Source organism: Colias croceus, chromosome 24 (assembly GCF_905220415.1).
Source record: "Colias croceus chromosome 24, ilColCroc2.1".
Classification (NCBI taxonomy): domain Eukaryota; kingdom Metazoa; phylum Arthropoda; class Insecta; order Lepidoptera; family Pieridae; genus Colias; species Colias croceus.
In genome coordinates, this window is record NC_059560.1 from 1,008,837 (window position 1) to 1,027,036 (window position 18,200).

An 18,200-nucleotide genomic window follows, 5' to 3' on the forward strand; every position below is an offset into this window, starting at 1 on the left:
CATTTACCAGTTACCGATGCTTAATTAAAATTATAGCAATTTAAAATTTATAAATTACAAACACATGATTCAGTTCGGAAGCGTTCAGTTGCAGTGAGACAATTAACGTCGTTTGTCGATGAAATAATACATTGTGTTAATAAATATTTTGATCTGGTAACATAACAATCAGACGCGGTATTTTGATAATGGAATGGATTTATGACGTCATAATCGTTCAATTGATGCTTGTTGATTTAGTTGATTACGTGTGAAGTATTTTTAAATTATTAGACAACTGGTGGTCCGCCCCGGCTTCGCCCGTGGTACATATTTCACAATAAAAGGTAGCCTACGTCCTTTCTCAGGCATAAAAATATCTCTATACCAAATTTCATGCAAATTGGTTCAGTAGTTTAGGCGTGATTGAGTAACAGACAGACAGACAGAGTTACTTTCGCATTTATAATATTAGTATGGAAGTATGGATTAGAATATGTCATAGGTACAAATGTTCGATAATCGTAGTAAATAAAGTACAAGAACTTTATTATTAGACAATATTAAGCATGCAAAAGTACAATAACACTTAACAACTAATATCATTCAAGTAGAAAGAATTCCGTTTGTTAAAAAAAATATTTTAACAGGTGATTAAAAATCTGATCAACAACATACCACGTATATTGAGGAAAATGCAATACCAATATCATATTTGGATGATGATGCTGAACACTAACAAACCTAGTCAACAATATAACCACGTAATAGATCCAACGCATCTCTGTACTCTATATCAGAATTAACAAAGCAAATTTCACTCTTATTACTGGGCCGTAAAGCATATATTGCACGTTCATCTGAGTAGATTACATTATCCTTTTCATCGAATGTCATTCCAAAGGCCTTGTTAATATCAGCTATCTTTTTAATTCTATTATAGGGCTTATCTTCAAGGTATACACCATCCGCACCACAGAAATACACATCACCGTAACTATCATCTATTATTTGTCTAACAGCAACTTCATCATCGATCATCACAATATATTTACTCATTTTCTCAACTTTGTACAATGCTGTTTTGTTAGATAGATACACTTCACCCTTTTTAGATATGAAGAAATTATCAATTTCAATGTTCATTGCTTCTGCGACTTGCATGAACCTCTCATTTTGGTAAACGTAGAGTTTCTGCGTCGGATATTCTATGTAATAAAAGTTTTTCTGGATGAACAATCCCCAGATCGATTTGCCCTCCTCAGCGAAGAATTCTGCTGATTTCTTAAGGAAGTTGTACTTGTATATACCGTTGTGCCCGCCGAAATATATGTCGTCATTACCTTCGTCGTAGGCTATTGCGTAACCCCCAGCTACTCCCATGATTTCTTGACACGGTGCATTCTTTTCGTAGATCTGACAGGCCATGATGACGAAGTCGACATCCGTGCCCCTCTGTATGGTTTGACTGAAGAACAGAGTGCCAGTAAACCTGTGCATGACCAGATTGTTAGGCCTTCCCAAGTTCTTCAATAGAATATGTTGATCATGGTATACATCATGGAAGATTAGACCGTCGCAAATCGTTTGCTCGTTTCTAGCATCGTGTTTCGCCACGGCCGCGAGTAGCAGAGGTAGCAATAACATTTTATGTCATTTAATTTACTTTTATATCGTTATATAAGGCTGTGAACAGAAGTTTTTCGTCGGAATCCCCGTTTATATTTCGAGAGGAAATTACAATGGCCGAAATCCGTTTACGCTCCCCTGTTTTGCGTCACATTTCTTCATTTGTACTGGAATAAAAATGTAAAAAGTTATTATTTACAATGTTTTATTTTTTCAACTTTATATTTTTTTTTTTTTTAGGTTTCGTTACGAGTATTTTCTTCAAGAAATTTATATGATTCAATTATGACTAATGAGCTTTTCCATTCAAAGAATACAATGAAAATAGCTTTTGAATTATAAACGTTATTTACATTTTGTCAAATATTGCTCGATAATGATGTGGTTGAAAATATATTTAAAAATTGTTTTATTTCGATGTTAGGGAGACTATGTTAAATTCTTTATTTATATAAGTATTATTATATTTATCTATACGTATAATAAATCTGTAGAAGGGTCAATTCTGTACATTGAAAATATTGAAAAAATAAATAGCAGGGGGTGTTACTGGATCGACACCAAACCCAAATATGTGATTAAAAAAAATTTTTGTCTGTCTGTCTGTATGTGAAGGCATCACGTTGAAACTAACGGTTTGATTTCGATGAAACTTAGTATAATTATACCTTATTATCCTGGGTATAATATAGGATACTTTTTATCCCGGAAAACTACATAGAAAAAAATTAATCTTAATTTTCCTTAATTTTTCGCGGGCGGAAGCTAGTCTTAAATAAAAGTAAACATTATAATATAATGACTTACATATTTAAAAAAACTATTTTTATGTCATTCACACACATCAATATGTACACTTTATTTCCATTCCAATTTTATTACACAGTTCATTTTTTACGCACAAATATATAAATAAAATTATAATGCAATACGATAAACTATTTGCTCGTGAAACCGATGAAAGTGAGTACAATTGTTATAAATTACAACAAAAATAAACAAATGTATGTTTGTAAACAACTATAATTCAACTTGCTATTAGAAAATACATGATTGGAAATCGAGGTTCTGCAGGAAATATAAAATGTTTTTTCACTAGTTTGCTGGCAGAAATAGTTACTTTATGAGAAAGTTTCTTGTATGACGTTATGTCATCTAGGTACTAAAGCAGGAGAGTGTGTTTATTTGAACACGCTTATCTCAGAAACTACTAAAACAAATTTAAAAAAAAATTGCTCTAATAATACAATGCTTCGACCAACAGGAGTGTAGCTTCCTTATATAGGGCAAAAGAAGTTGTTTGGTTCATCCAATAAATATGAGATTACTTATCAATTTAACAAATAAAGGTTAATTAAAAAAAATGTGTGCGTGTATTAGTGTACACACGTAAGAAGTGAAACTTCTGCATGACCTTATTTTTCAAAAAATAATTTACTATATGCCACTTTACAGAAATACGTCGAATCACGCGTGGTAGGGATAAGAAAAAGATGGCGCGTAACGGAAAAATGTCACGCGTAACGAAAAAATGTTACACAAAATTTTTTTCCAACCCCGATTATGAAGTCCACTTCCAAAAATGTATTTTGTTATCGTATATAATATCTTAACATTTATAAAAACGATTCTCAATAAGTTTTAAAATAAATCTCTCAACAGACCTTTTAAAATTAATGCCTAAAATTTACTAGCTGTTAAGGATAAGTAATTGCTAAGTAAACTAAGTTTATAATAGTTCAAACTTATATCCATTGAAAGTTTACGTCCCAAAGTTTTATCACTTGTGTCGTAAATAACTAAGTTATAACTTAAAACTTAATCTCTAATATGATTTTTATTTATACCCTTAAAATAAATATAAAAACTTGAAATAAAGGAACTGGCCTGTTGGCTTGGTTGGTAGTGACCCTGCCTTTCAAGCCACTGGTCGTGGGTTCGATTCCCATCCGGGGCAAATAGAGGGCTTATTCAATTTAACGCAAGTCAAAATCTCCGCGATCTATTACGATAGATCGCGGCTTGCGCTATCCTTTTACTATGAATAGCATAGGTCCACAGGAGAGCGCCGAGCAACATGTCCTCTCTCTGGAAAGGCTCGCTGCCGACTGATTTTAATCGGGTCGCGCGCAGTGTTTTATAGTACTTTAAAAAAAATTGTAGAAAAATAATAGAGGTACCTTAGTTGATTTTTTAAATTTTATCTTATAAGTAAGACGTTCTTTTATTGCAATATGTAAAAATTATATTAAACTAAGTCAAATATCTTGGTGAAAATAATCATTTTGTCGACTATAATTTCTAAAAAAATTCACATTGTTCGGATTTTAATTTCGTAAGTTAGGAGTCCAAAATAAAAAAATCTTTTAACTAACTATTTTAATAAGGATTTTTTCAGTTAGTTAAAAAAAATGTGTGTTAGATCTGTCAGCAGTTTCAGATATTTTTAGCTTCGAAATTGACACTAAAAGTGAAATCAAGTAATCATCGGCTCAGTTATCTTGATGGTATTCACAAATACTGTATTAATTGAAAAAAACTCTTAACTAACTATATAGACAATAAAATTTCCTAAAATTATTAGTAATTCATATGTTTGTAAGATAAGTGGTTGATGGACAATCTGGTTTGAAAAATCACATATTTGAGCCAAACAGCGCACGGACCGCGTACACGGCCTTATGTGTGATGAACATAGATGTTTGTTCTGTGTCTGGGTGTTAATAATCTATATAAGTATTCATTTAAAATTATATATATATGTATGTTTATCAGCCTATGTATGTTTATGGTTTCCATACACAAACGAAAGGTAGGTATGGGATCAGATCGTGCCGTATGTGAAAATTGTCCTGAAATATTTACCTATTATTATTAAGTAAAGGAAAAGTGAATTCTGTGCCTCACTGCCTACTTGCGTCAGTGAAACTTCTTTGGCAACATTCAAAGATGCCAAAATCGTCGCCTTACTCCATGACGTGATAATCTAAGAGCCCACGACGGCCAGACTTTCCTTTCTTTAGGAAAGTTGAAAGTTTCTCTGTATATGTCTCCGATACAGATAAGAACGACTAGCGATTATCAAGTCTGGGTTGTGGTTACTTTGGCAGGAAACAGGTAGTAAAGGTGTATAAAATTGTACCTAACTTTCATTATACTTTAAAAGCTAAATTTTATATATGTTACCTGGAGACGTATAAAAAGATGTTACTTCAAGAGCCGGACAGTTTTTATGGTTCTTACATCTTACCAGACACATTTAAAAAATAACTAACATATCATCAAATTAACGTTACTACCTAAAAGTGTATCAAATATGAAATAACCCACTAAAACATTAGTTTACTATAATTAATGACTAAAAAATAATAGTATAATATAATTAATAAAGTTATTACTCATCTTTTACGGGGACTTATGTCGATGGAATTCCACGTATCTCGATGACTTTGTTATTGTGTCATCGAGATACGTGAAATTCCATGAACATAAGTCCCCGTAAAAGATAAGTAATAACTTATTATACTATTATTTTTTAGTCATTAATTTAATAGTAAACTAATGTTTTAGTGGGTTATTTCATTTTTGATACACTTTTAGGTATTGCCATGACGCGCCTAAAGAAGTTTCACTTCAAAAACGTTAATTGCTTTAACTATAACATTTTTTCCTAATATTAAAAATGTAGGTACGTAAAAATAAACAAATTGTAAACTAGGCTAATGCATATAAAGGCATGCGAGAAAATATTTGTTATTTATTTACTGCTTGTGCGAAATAGCATAGCAATTCAGTGATAAGCGAAGCGGAAATATATAAAAATGGCGTATTTTCTTTCATATTAGTTCATACTGAGAAAACCTTTATATTCTAATTTTAAACAATGCTAATTTATATTATTTAATTCTACATAAATTAAATCTTCTATTATGGTAACAATTAATATTAATTTTGTTGAAATTCCTAAGTAATTATTTGATACAGATTATAAATTTACGAGATAGCATAAATAAATCAAGCATATTGCAAATGTTTTAATATTATCTATTTAATTATTTATTTCATGATACGATAGAATACTGCAAGGAATACTATAACAAATGATATATTCATTGATTGCGTAATATTTATTTCAATCAAAACAATGTTATAATGATATTTATTAACAGAAATACTTTACCAAAATTTAAGTTTTCTTTTTGCGGAAGTGTGAAGAAACGAAAAGCATTTTGGCAGATTAAGGTCACATATAAAAATACTAAGACTAAGAGATACATATATGCTTTAAATTTGAGTTTATCCCGCTATCCGCTTATACCTCCTATAAACATAGCCTTATCGTAAAAAAACGAAAAGCAACAAACGCGAACACTTGCAGCTATTAAAAATATTAATTCTAAAATAGCCTGGAATACCGTGTTCAGTAATTAGCTTGAAACTGTAATTATTTATGCTTCTCACTATATGTATGCAATTTATCGAATAAATAGTTCACATTTTATATTTGTCGTGAACCTAACGACATTATTGTTTTTATTTATGTGGATTTATAAATAATACTGCATGTTTTATGTGCAGGTGTATGCAATGTAATATATATTATTGCATAGAAATTATGAAGAATGTAGGTAAATATATTATGTATAGTAACTAGTTAAAGGCCGCAATTTCACTCTCGTAGAAAGTTGGTAAAAAGCAGCATAATGTCACAGTCCAGTTAAAAATGTTTCTTAGTAAAAAATTACGTTGTAATCTGATCAGCTGTATTTGCGTTATTAAACAGTCATGGTTTAAAAAGTAGAATGTAAAAACATTACCTGAAGTAAGTAGATTCATTGCTGTTTCATTTAATTACCATTAATAAAAAGTAAGCAATTATATTTTTGTTGCTGATATAATTGACACGTTTTGACTCAGAATTTTATCATTAAAATTAGTTGCATAACATTAGCATGTCGGTGACGGGAACCCATAAGATTGTCCGCTAAAAAGCGCACAACGCAGCCACAGAATACATAATAGTAGCTAAACGCTACAGAACGGACACTCCGCCTCCCGCCAAAATTAAACACTTACCTCACCCCGCACGATCAGACATGTTATGGTACCCATTTCCCCGCAAGGACGATACCAACGACGTCTTTAGACGAAACGCAACGAAGATTGACAACATTAATCAAATTGACTTAAAGCAATTTTATTATTTTGGATTTGTGATTATCGTTTTTCGTAGAAAATGGTTAGATATTGTGCTGTTTACGGATGTATTTCATCAGAAAAACGCGAATTTTTTTTTACGCTAGTCACAAATGTGCCAACCATAAAGAGTTTACACACACATTTGCAGTCTCTACAGTGTGACTGTCAAAACTATAATTTTGTATGGAGTGTCCGGGGTGTGACGCAGCTTAAAAGGATTTCGTATCAAAAAGAATATTTAACACGGACAAACTCATCAGATTAATTCAAACTAAAAACACTTAAGACTCATCCCATTTGCCGTTCCCAAGAAACAACGACTGAACTCTTTATCTAACCATCTTAAATATAACTAAAAATAAATGTCCTCAAACTTCTTTGTTACTGTAAAGCGAATGCTTCTTCATTACCAACACAAAGCTTTAAATTTTCTTGTTTCACGAAACAGGGTTTTTGTTCATGTTGATGTAATTAACATATATTTTACTCGATTGTTACGAAGGGTTGATTTGACCCAGTACAATATAGATAAATCTTCTTATACATATATAAAAATGAATCGCAAAATGTGTTGGTAAGCGCATAACTCGAGAACGGCTGAACCGATTTAGATAATTCTTTTTTTATTATATTTCTTGAAGTACGAGGATGGATCTTATGCAGAGAAAACGTAAACATGTACCAAAGGCGAAGCCAAGGCGGACCGCTAGTAATTAAAAAAAATAAAATGGGCATGTAAGATTAAATATGCCGTCGATAAAATTTTGCTTTTAAAATTTCTAGAAGCTCTATGCTCTAGCACGATCGACGATCTTCTTGATGCCTTATTTGATTTTTAAATTAATTTATCTCCTTTGAATATGATATAAGAATATATTATTAATATATTCATAATGGTATTAATATAAATTACACATAACTTATAAATTGTATGCCCGGTTAGAGACAAAATGAAACTTTGATTATATTTTTACATGTTTTAAGTCGTTTAAAAATAACCTCAAAAACCCATTTTTTCCGCCATTTTCCTGCATATATAACATGGACAATTACCATAGAATCTGACCCTAATTATGTAAACGAGATATTAAATATAACGTGGTGTTCCTCGTCCCCTTACCTATGGGGCAAGGGACAAATGCATTTAAGTTCATGATTTTTAATTTTTTAAACCCTTTTAAGGATGTTGACAATTTGTATACGCGTATGTAGTTAAAGATAATGTTTCCGCGATAAATTCGTTAATTCTGAACTTGGATTATCCCGTTATACAACAAACAACTTACGGCCAAGAGAGGTGGTAAACTTTAGGAGAAGATCTTTTAAAAAATAAACTATTTTTTGCCTAGTATTTTAAAATATTTTCGTTCCGAATTTCCACACATCGATTTTACAAATGGATGTGCTCTTTAGCAGTTAAAGCGTTGAAGATTTTTGCATTAATAAACTTAGAATAGCTATAATATTATCATTAGATATCAATAAGGCTGGCTAGTGCCGCATAAAATACCGTTATTGCATACCGGTATATCATTATCCGTTACACCCGATTAACTCCGGTAACAATATCGTTATTCGATACTCATTATTTTCGTCCACAGTATTGAATTATGTTGAAAAAATAATTAATGAAGCTTAATGTGAAATTATTTATCAGCTGTTTAATATGTTATGAGCAGGCGTTGTCTATGGAGCGAAATTGAATCGAATTTAATTTAAATGTAATTTGGGAATTAAAGTTTTTGGGTAGGTACTATATTAATTATTGTTAATCACATTTTGTGACGTTATATTATATATCATATTATGCATGTTCCGTTTTGGGGCAAGAGACCTATATTTAGTATAATAATTTGTGAAAAATGATATATAAAGCAATCATCAGAAAATATCCTCGGATTATAACTGATAATAAATAATCGGTTTATAAATCAAATATACCCCTAGTTATAGCTTCATGATCATAGTTTTATGACTCTAAGCTACGACTTTATGAAATTTGACATTTTTGTTGTTAGAGCATAAGCTCTATAAAAATTTAAGATCTTATGATTGACCTATAATCTATAGAAATACATACTTACTACCTTGAGCGCTGTATATTCCACAGAACATAATAATAAAAAAATAAAATAAAAAAAATCGCCGCGCAAATTCAATTACAGAACTACCACAAAACATTCTAGAACATTCTGGAACATTCGAGAAATCACCGTATCCGTTACCGAACTTAATGTATCACGGAACAAATAACCTTTCCGTCCACTTAAAGCCATAAGGGAAGCAAACAAGTCGACTCGTAAAGCGATGGAAATTTTCTCATAATGTCCCTTCAGACCTTTTTGTTAGCCTCTTGTGTAAAATGGACTGAATTTTCGCGCGTGTCACTGGATCGTTAGATCGGCTAGATACGACTAGGTTTAGAAGTATTGATTATTATTATTAATTTTACGTGTATCTTTTCTATTCATATTTAATTTTGAAATACTCTATTGAATATTACTCTATCTCACAATAATGAATTAAGCAGGGACAACACTAATTGTAACATAATATGTAAGGCGATTAATACTAACAACAATTGAAAAAAAAGCCTGTTGAAATAAAAGGCTTTCTTATTTACTTTATTTACCTTACGACATTTAATTAGCAATTGTGCTTGCTTTAAGGCTCTCTATCACCAATTATAATTAACAGCTGAAACAGATATATACACATACATACAGCTGAGACAGATAATCAAAATACATATTACTTATGTAACTAAATAAAAAACCAAATTTGAACTAATAAAAACGCAGTCCATACTTACAACAGCTCCCAAGTCCTAAATATTTCAAAGCTCCAACAAATGCATCTACAAAAACACAGTACATTTCAAAACTAAAGACTTTCCATTTATGACGTATCCAGTATCTCTACATCCATGAACAAACGTTTTGTCACGGGCGTAGGGTCGGAAAAAAGCTGCGAATGAATGCGAACGCCTGTCATTTGTTAGGAAATATCTGACCTTACGCCTTCTAGCTCCGAATATTTTTAGCCTATTGTAGTTTCTAGACACGCTAGGCTTTGAAAGCCTGACAGTAAGGCTATTGATACTGTCTTTAGCTAACTTCCGTTTAATGTTATTTTAGTATCCAAACAAAGATATATAGGAGATTAATGTATTTACTGAACTAGACATATTTTAGAAACTTATAAATTTTACGTATTATACAAAATTGACTACTGGGTTAGGAAAGAAAGAACAGAGGTGACGACCAATCAATACTCTATCGGTTTAAATCGTAAATAAGTTAATTTCAAATATTATATAGTTATTTTATATACCAAGTAAGCTTATTTACACGTATAATTTAAAATAATAAAAATATATGCACACAAAACAAACTTTAATAATTAATTTGTTCTAAAGCGTATTAAACGTCCATTTAGCATCATGACATTAAAATGTTAATTATTTATTTCGATTAATTAAACACGAATTACGTAATTATTTATTTAAACCTACATTCTCTGTACTAAAAAACATTTTATATGACTAGATAACAGAGCGGTGTAGCAAAGAGGTGGATTGTAAATTCAGTTTGCATAATCTGTGCCTTTGTAGCAAAGATAATAAATTATGAACCAACTCGTTGAGTTGAGCTTAAACGGTTTTACGGGAATGCAAGTGTGACGTCATGAATAACAAGTATTCTTTAGCAGGATCCCGTACTGATAAGCTGAAAGTGAGGATGGATTACATCCACATACAGTGTGGAATAAAATAACCTCATTTGATTGATACTACTCGAATTAGTATACGACAGTGAGGTCCCTTGTATAGAGCAGATGAATTATTATCTATAGGCGCATGTAAAAATTATTTCTGGCGTGGCGATGATGGTTTAAAATTTATATTATATTATGCAATCTTTTCTTTTCTACATATTATTACTTTTACAAAACAATGTCGATGTTTCACATTTGCAATGCGGCAAAACGTGTGCCGTCTACGGCTCATATTTTGTTTATAAACTTGTTTCATTGATAGATCTCTTTACGGACAAGTAGCCTTCGATGTTCAGCTAGATCTATACATTTTTTAGATAGTCCAGAAGCTCGAATGTTCGCAAAAAAAAGTTCAAAGTATTCGTAGCGTCATATGGGAATTTAAATAGCGACCCCTGCCGGGCATAAAAGGAATTATTTTTTAGATGTAATAATGACGTCATTATTTCTACAAAAGTATATTTCCCCTTGGACATATGAATCCAATGTTTTAAAACCCTCTTTCTCTTAGTAATTTATGTACCCACATTAAGGAAACGCACAAAATACATAAACATTGGAACGCGTCTTAAAATTAATAATACGTGTGTTACGTTACTCTTACTTGAATCTACGGGTAGAAAGAGTCCGTATTTCTGCGTTACAAGCACACATTTGTGAAATAAATTGTTATAGGTGGCTAGGGATGTGCTGTGTTATCGATAAACTTGCGATTTATTCTCGCCGATTTTATGTATTGTCGCTAAACCAACGATTTGTTCGTATCATTCTATTGTGTCGATCATAATGTACCTTTTTCGAATTGGATAGAAATAATGATAACGTTGAAATTGATTTCCTTGTTTTATTTTCCTTAAATATTGTTTAAACATCGGATTGGTACATATTTTTGTATGAATTTTTGTTTCGTTAAATGCCAGTATTCACTCACTATTAATCATAGAAGTGTTTTCTTTCTTTCTTCCAGAACTAACAAGAAAACTATGATACGATAAATATTTTTATATAGATAACCGCAACTTCGTTCAATCAAAAAATTTGATCCGATTACTTCAAAATACCATGCATCGATGTGTATGATATTGTGATATAAATCTTAACCGAATCAAATAATCAACACTGAAAATGCCATAAAAATATTTTATGGCTAATAATCATTATCGATAAGTACAGGTACAACACTAAATCCTAAAAGCAAAAAGGTTAGCCTTGTGTAACGTGATGCATGGCACCAATTTTTAACACTCACTTAACCTAATGTGGTTTTAAGATATAGAAATTTTTAGACTTTATTTTGTCCAATATATAATTCTGTATGTAATAAGTTCAATATTAAGTTCATTACATAGTCAAACAAAGTCGCTTTCTCGGTCCTTATGTATGCTTAAATCTTTAAAACTGCGCAAAGGATATCGAATATCGATGCAGTTTTTTTAATAGATAGAGTGATTCAAGAGGAAGAATCTATAGATTCATTAGATTTTAGTCAAAGCGGGCGAAGCCGCGGGCGGAAAGGTAGTTTATATATACATTTGTACAAGCTATGCCTATATAGTTCTTAATCCTATGACTACGCGGATGGAAAACCAGTATTCATGTATTATCTCTGACTCTACATACTAAATATATCAAAAAAAACGACCAATATACAATTTCCATTCATTTCACATCAGGTTTATAAGCAATCATATACAATTTAATAAAGGCCCCTTCACAATTAAATAACGGTATCAGGAAACGGTATTCCGCATACCGAAACGGTAACCTCGTTACGTTATCGAAGACATTTGCTCAGATAATACGCGGCTTCGATAAATCTAATAAGGACGGATCAAGTACATTTAGTTAAGCTTCTGGCAATAAAGAAAAGGGGCCTTTATTTGTAGTATAAATAAGTATAAATTAAAATTAACAAGGTAGGTATTTTTTTTTTATGCTATAGGATAGCAACCGAGCAGACGCGTCGCCTGGTGTTAAGCGATACACGCCGCCCATAAGCATCCACTCCACTTGGAAGTGGATGTGTTGCTATCCTCAAAGGGATTTGGAAGGATTTAGGGAGAAGGGGCGAGGATGGGAGGGAATGAGGATAGGGAAGGAGAGGATGGGTAGGGGATGGGTAGGGATGTGGGCCTACATGGGTAGGTATACAGCATATTTAATTTATTAGTAAAATGTGGAATTTTTAGGTATGTATCTACACTAATATTATAAATGCGAAAGTAACTGTCTGTCTGTCTGTTACTCAATCACGCCTAAACTACTGAACTAATTTGCATGAAATTTGGTATGAAGATATTTTGATACCCGAGAAAGGACATAGGCTACTTTTTATTGCGAAATATGTACCACGGGCGAAACCGAGGCGGACCGCTAGTATTGTATAACTATGAGTAACATTAGACGAAATTTATAAAGCATTATAATGGTTTTGAATACAAGAAATTTAACTGAAAAACCACACTCAGAATAATTCGACGATTTCGACGATCGATAGATCTGCTGCTACATAGTTACATACTAAGGTTACATAACACACACATTTATTATTCAATACATTTATTAAACCTACTCGTTTTTAAAACAAATCAGTTTTCATAAAACCTCAACTTCTTAAAATACATTAACAATATTCCGTTCAGAATCAATCAAAGACCTTCAGTCTTGTAGGTTATTATGTACTAGCTTACCGCCCGCGGCTTCGCCCGCTTTGTCTCAAACCTAATAAATTATACACTAATACCTTCCTATTGAATGTAATTCCTATGTATTAAAAAAAACCTCATCAAAATCCGTTCTGTAGTTTTAAAGATTTAAGCATACAAAGGGACATAGGGACAGAAAAAGCGACTTTGTTTTATACTATGTAGTGAAGTAGGTAATATAATATAACTGTACGTAGTACATATCTGTCAACTGTGATATAACGCAGATATTTTAAATACAAAATATGGTATACTTTCTTCCAAAACGTTGCACAGAAAATTGTGTTTCTTATGCGTTAAAATATAAGCCAATTAAAAACAGTTGCACTGGTGCTTTACATTCTAATCGAAAAATAACAAAGTACATTCTCCGGGGATTACGAGCCTGCCTAATATGAAAATTGTTTTTCAATTAGTAACCGCGGTTTAGAGTTCTGGATGTGACAATATAATTAATGGTATGTTTTGTTTATTTCGATTATTTGTTTCAATTTTGAATGTATAAAAAATATTGTATAAAGTGATGTTTTTGAATATTTTAATGAAACGTTGAATTTTTTACTATAATGAACAGATCCGATATCTCTTTTCAGATTGTTTATGTTATCTAACCAATAGTTATTATTTGATACTTCAAATTACATCTATACGACAAATTTTCACTGGTTAATAAAAATGGAGAGAATATGAATTTAATTACTTTATCAACATGATTTTTATATACCTAGCATTCAGAACACAAAAGAAATCTGATAATAAAACATTAATTTCAAATACACAAGAAAAACAATCCAAATAGTATTAAAAACTAACAAAAGCGAAAATAATCCCAAAAAATAAAAAACATACCGTGTCAAACTCGAATAAAAGTATAAAAAAATATTGACATGACACTCAAATATTGATTGCCATTTGGTTCGGTGCGTGGAAAATAAAAGACGCAGCTTGTTATAGCAATACCTAGCGAACTAGACTGTTGTGAAAATTGCAACCACAGGAAACATTTCATAAAATTGTAAGAAATATTGTTGTTTCGGTACAGTTTTATTTTATTCCGTACGAAATTTTGTTGTGTATTTTTTAGTTATAGTGTTTGAAATTCTAGGAGGGTAATAGAATAATTAATAAGTAACTTGTACAGTTTAGGTGGTCTCGTGGTAATTTACATAAAATATAATACTTATGCATTTTATTAGATAAAGAAGTGTACATAGTTAAGCTAATTTAATTATTTCAAAACGACCTAGGAGCCATAAAATATGTATTTACTTAAATTCTCAAACAGTGTCTTTTATTTACGGCTTTTATTCGCTCAATTTATTTCATTTTATACGTCGTTGTTTTATACACTAATAATTTTATTTCAATATGTAATTCATAATATCGTACGTATTTATATTTCTCATGTTTATTAAATTACGACAGTAATAAAATTAAAATAGTTCTACCATCCAGTATCTATACATCAACGTAATGGCGGCACTTTGTTAAAATTAAATTTTATATGTTGACATTCAATTTACTACATTATGGCGGTTCGTGTGAATTAATTTTTGCTAGACAAAATTCGTTGGAACTATTATTTCGATTTGTTTTCACAACAAACTATCGTTTTTAAAAATTCAGATAGAAATTAACTTATTAAGTTCTTAGAATAATAATTAATGTTTGTTTTATTTTAGAATAATGATATTTACAATACTTATATATTTTTGGTATTTGAAGGTTACAAACGTTTTAGATGTTATCTAACTGTTACAAACAATGCTGATCGTCTTGAGACGATCAGCATGTTTGTAACAAAAAACCGACCAAAAAGTTTGAACTTTTTGGTCTGTGCAGCGCATGTCGCGTGACGTGATACGTACGATAATTATTGTACAAATACGATAATTTTTAGATGTCTATAGTGTTAAAAAAAGTTTCACTTTTACCGTGGTTTCATAAAACCACACAACATTTTTTTTTATTTATATTTTTTATTAAGTAAACTCTGCAACGATATGCACTATGATTTTATTAGAAGGTCTACAAGCAGTAAACCATTTTGTAAAGTCTATTAAATGGACTTTACAAAATGACCAATTCCCGATACTATTAATAGACTCATTGACTATTTATAATTATTTATATTGTACCTATTTATGCGCATTGACTGTAAAATTTCAAGGTCGCGTCATGGCAATACCGTCAATCGTCTACGTCAATCTTGCCAAAGAAGTTTCACTTCTGACACGTGTTCTCGACACACACGCTCTTAATTCTTATTAATTTATTTGGCAACCCCAGGCTAAAATACATACTAACTTTTTACAGTTACAGAAAGCGCATAAAAACATACCACAAACCGTGGCCAAAATGACAAACATAAAAGTGGACAATAACTAAATCGAGTTTATTCGCGTATAAACCTTCGAGATGTTTCTATCGGATTAACAATTCTCTTTTCTTTGTTACGTTTTCAGTGGATAAAAAATGTACGTTAGGGTGGTGGTGCACTGGGAATCTTGGAATTAATTATAGAGAAATAGCTGTTTATTAAAACATGGGCTTATTTCGTTTGTAAATTAACAATAAAATTATTTATTTATTTCTTACTGAAATTCTATAGTGGTCTTGGTTACAATAATAAGAAGCTGTTAGAAATTAATTATTAAATTTGTAACTAAAAATAAACCTCAAGGGATACTGAGCCAGTTTTTGTCGCAACACTGCTCTAACTTCGATCATGTATTAACTACTAGCTGCTCCGCGCGGTTTCACCCCCGTGGCTCCACTCCTATTGCCCGTAGTGTGATGAAATATAACCTATAACCTTCTTCAATAAATGGGCTATCTAACACCGAAAGAATTTTTCAAATCGGACCAGTAGTTCCCGAGATTAGTGCGTTCAAACAAACAAACAAACTCTTCAGCTTTATAATATTAGTATAGATGTATGTTATTAGGTAACGGTGCGTACAAGCTGTGTTTAGTTTGAATGTATAAATAAATGGCCTGTATTTATATGGTAATACGATCGACATTTTAATGGTTAACCAGGAACTGAAAATTAGTGTATAAAAATAACCAATTCAATTAATATTATATCCACTGCAATGTTTGTGGCATTATTTCAAAAAACTGTCATCTGACAATAAAAAATTCACACATGATTTTTATTTCTAAAACCCATTGTACCTCAATCTGTATCTCCCATAGAATTCAGGTCAACCAAATAAGACTGGACAGATAAACTTAAGGACTCCGCATAAAACTATATTATGCAGTCGACTGGCTACCAATTAAATAAAACCACTCGAATGAAGCGAAATTAAAAATGAAATAACTAGGAATAGCGCGGGAGTTTAGATTTAATTATCTTTTAGTTTTTCTTTGATTACGTTGATTGGTGAAGTGGATTCATTTAATTTGCGTTTTAGATAGGGTTGCCACTACGGCTAGTGTAGTTTTGTGTCAGTTTTAAATAGTTTAAACTATATGTATTTAAACTATATGTTTTTTATCTATACTAATATTATAAAGCTGAAGAGTTTGTTTGTTTGTTTGAACGCGCTAATCTCGGGAACTACTGGTCCGATTTGAAAAATTCTTTCGGTGTTAGATAGCCCATTTATCGAGGAATGGCTATAGGTATATCTTCCCGCTATGACCAACAGGAGTGGAGCCACGGGGGTGAAACCGCGCGGAGCAGCTAGTACAAAATAAAGCTAACAACAATACAATTGCAGATTTATTTTAAAACTGTATATTGAACTTCATAATTATACCTACCAGGCTACTATTACATTATAATTATACTATCAATACAACTAAGAACTTTATTACGTGTATGTATGAATAAAATAAATGATTAATGTTTACTTATTAAATTTTAAATGATTAAAATACTAAATACTCAAGAATACTTTACAAAATTCGCACATAATTTTAAAGCAGCGCGGTTAAAACGTTTTTCATCGCATTCCTTAATTTACTTAAACGAAAAACTCTGAAAGTGACAACCCTATTCATCCTCACAACCCGTATCAAATTTTATACAAAAGTTGAAAGGAAATAAATACCCGTGTATCTTTCAAGGACCTTTTAGTCCATATTACTTGAATTTAGGTCCTGTACTAATATTTCAAGTTATGTCAGTTATAAAGGGTTAAGTTATACGATTATTAACAGCTTATTCTTATGGTAAGTTATCACTTAAATGTAGGGAATGTTAATAGTTAAATTAACAATGGAATAGTATGGTTTCTTTCTAATTAAAAATTTTAATATTTATTTAATTACAACAGCTAATTTACAATTACATCTACTTATGCATAAAAATCGGTCAAGCCGTTTCGGATAAGACAGGTTATCAGCATATTGTCCTTTGAATGAATGAATGAATAAGCAAGAATTTTGACAATTTCTAGGAATGTAATAAAGAATAATTTAAACGCTATAATATTTCATATACATATAAAAATAAGTCGAGTTTTCCTTCCTGACGCTATAACTCCAGAACACACCAACCGATTTCCACGGTTTTGCATTCGTTGGAAAGGTCTCGGGCTCCGTGAGGTTTATAGCAAAGAAAAGGTATCTCTGGTGGCGAAACGGAGTTCGCCCGGTTTGCTAGTATTTCATAAACAAGCGTTTATAAATAAAAATATTTCTCTAGATATTATCCAGATGCATTTAGGTGTTAAATTTACTACAATCGACTGCACACTATAAATATAATGGACTCACAATTAAATTAAAAATACCAATTACGTAAATATCTTGAAAGGAGCTCCTGCAAGAAATTTAATCAACGCTTTTTTATTTTAGTTCAACTATCTCAGGTTAAACTAACTCACCAGATGAAGAATTTATTTGCACTTATAGCAAATGAGATTAGAAGAAAACAAATGTGTTGATTTTATTTTC

At 31.3% G+C, this 18,200-nt stretch overlaps 2 protein-coding genes across 2 annotated transcripts in view; one reads left to right on the top strand and one right to left on the bottom strand.

Annotated features, from left to right (window-relative positions):
• LOC123702884 (alpha-2Db adrenergic receptor-like) overlaps positions 1-18,200 on the top strand; it is a 298,954-nt gene that overhangs the window by 267,423 nt on the left and 13,331 nt on the right. The window lies entirely within an intron of this gene.
• On the bottom strand, positions 672-1,762 carry LOC123702891 (ommochrome-binding protein-like). The gene has a single exon (XM_045650737.1). It carries the CDS (start codon positions 1,624-1,626, stop codon positions 724-726), a length of 903 nt encoding a protein of 300 aa, XP_045506693.1. The 5' UTR covers positions 1,627-1,762; the 3' UTR covers positions 672-723.

Bases quoted from the DNA above. Each gene is read 5' to 3' on its own strand.
- LOC123702891 (XM_045650737.1), bottom strand. From the start codon at position 1,626: ATGTTATTGCTACCTCTGCTACTCGCGGCCGTGGCGAAACACGATGCT.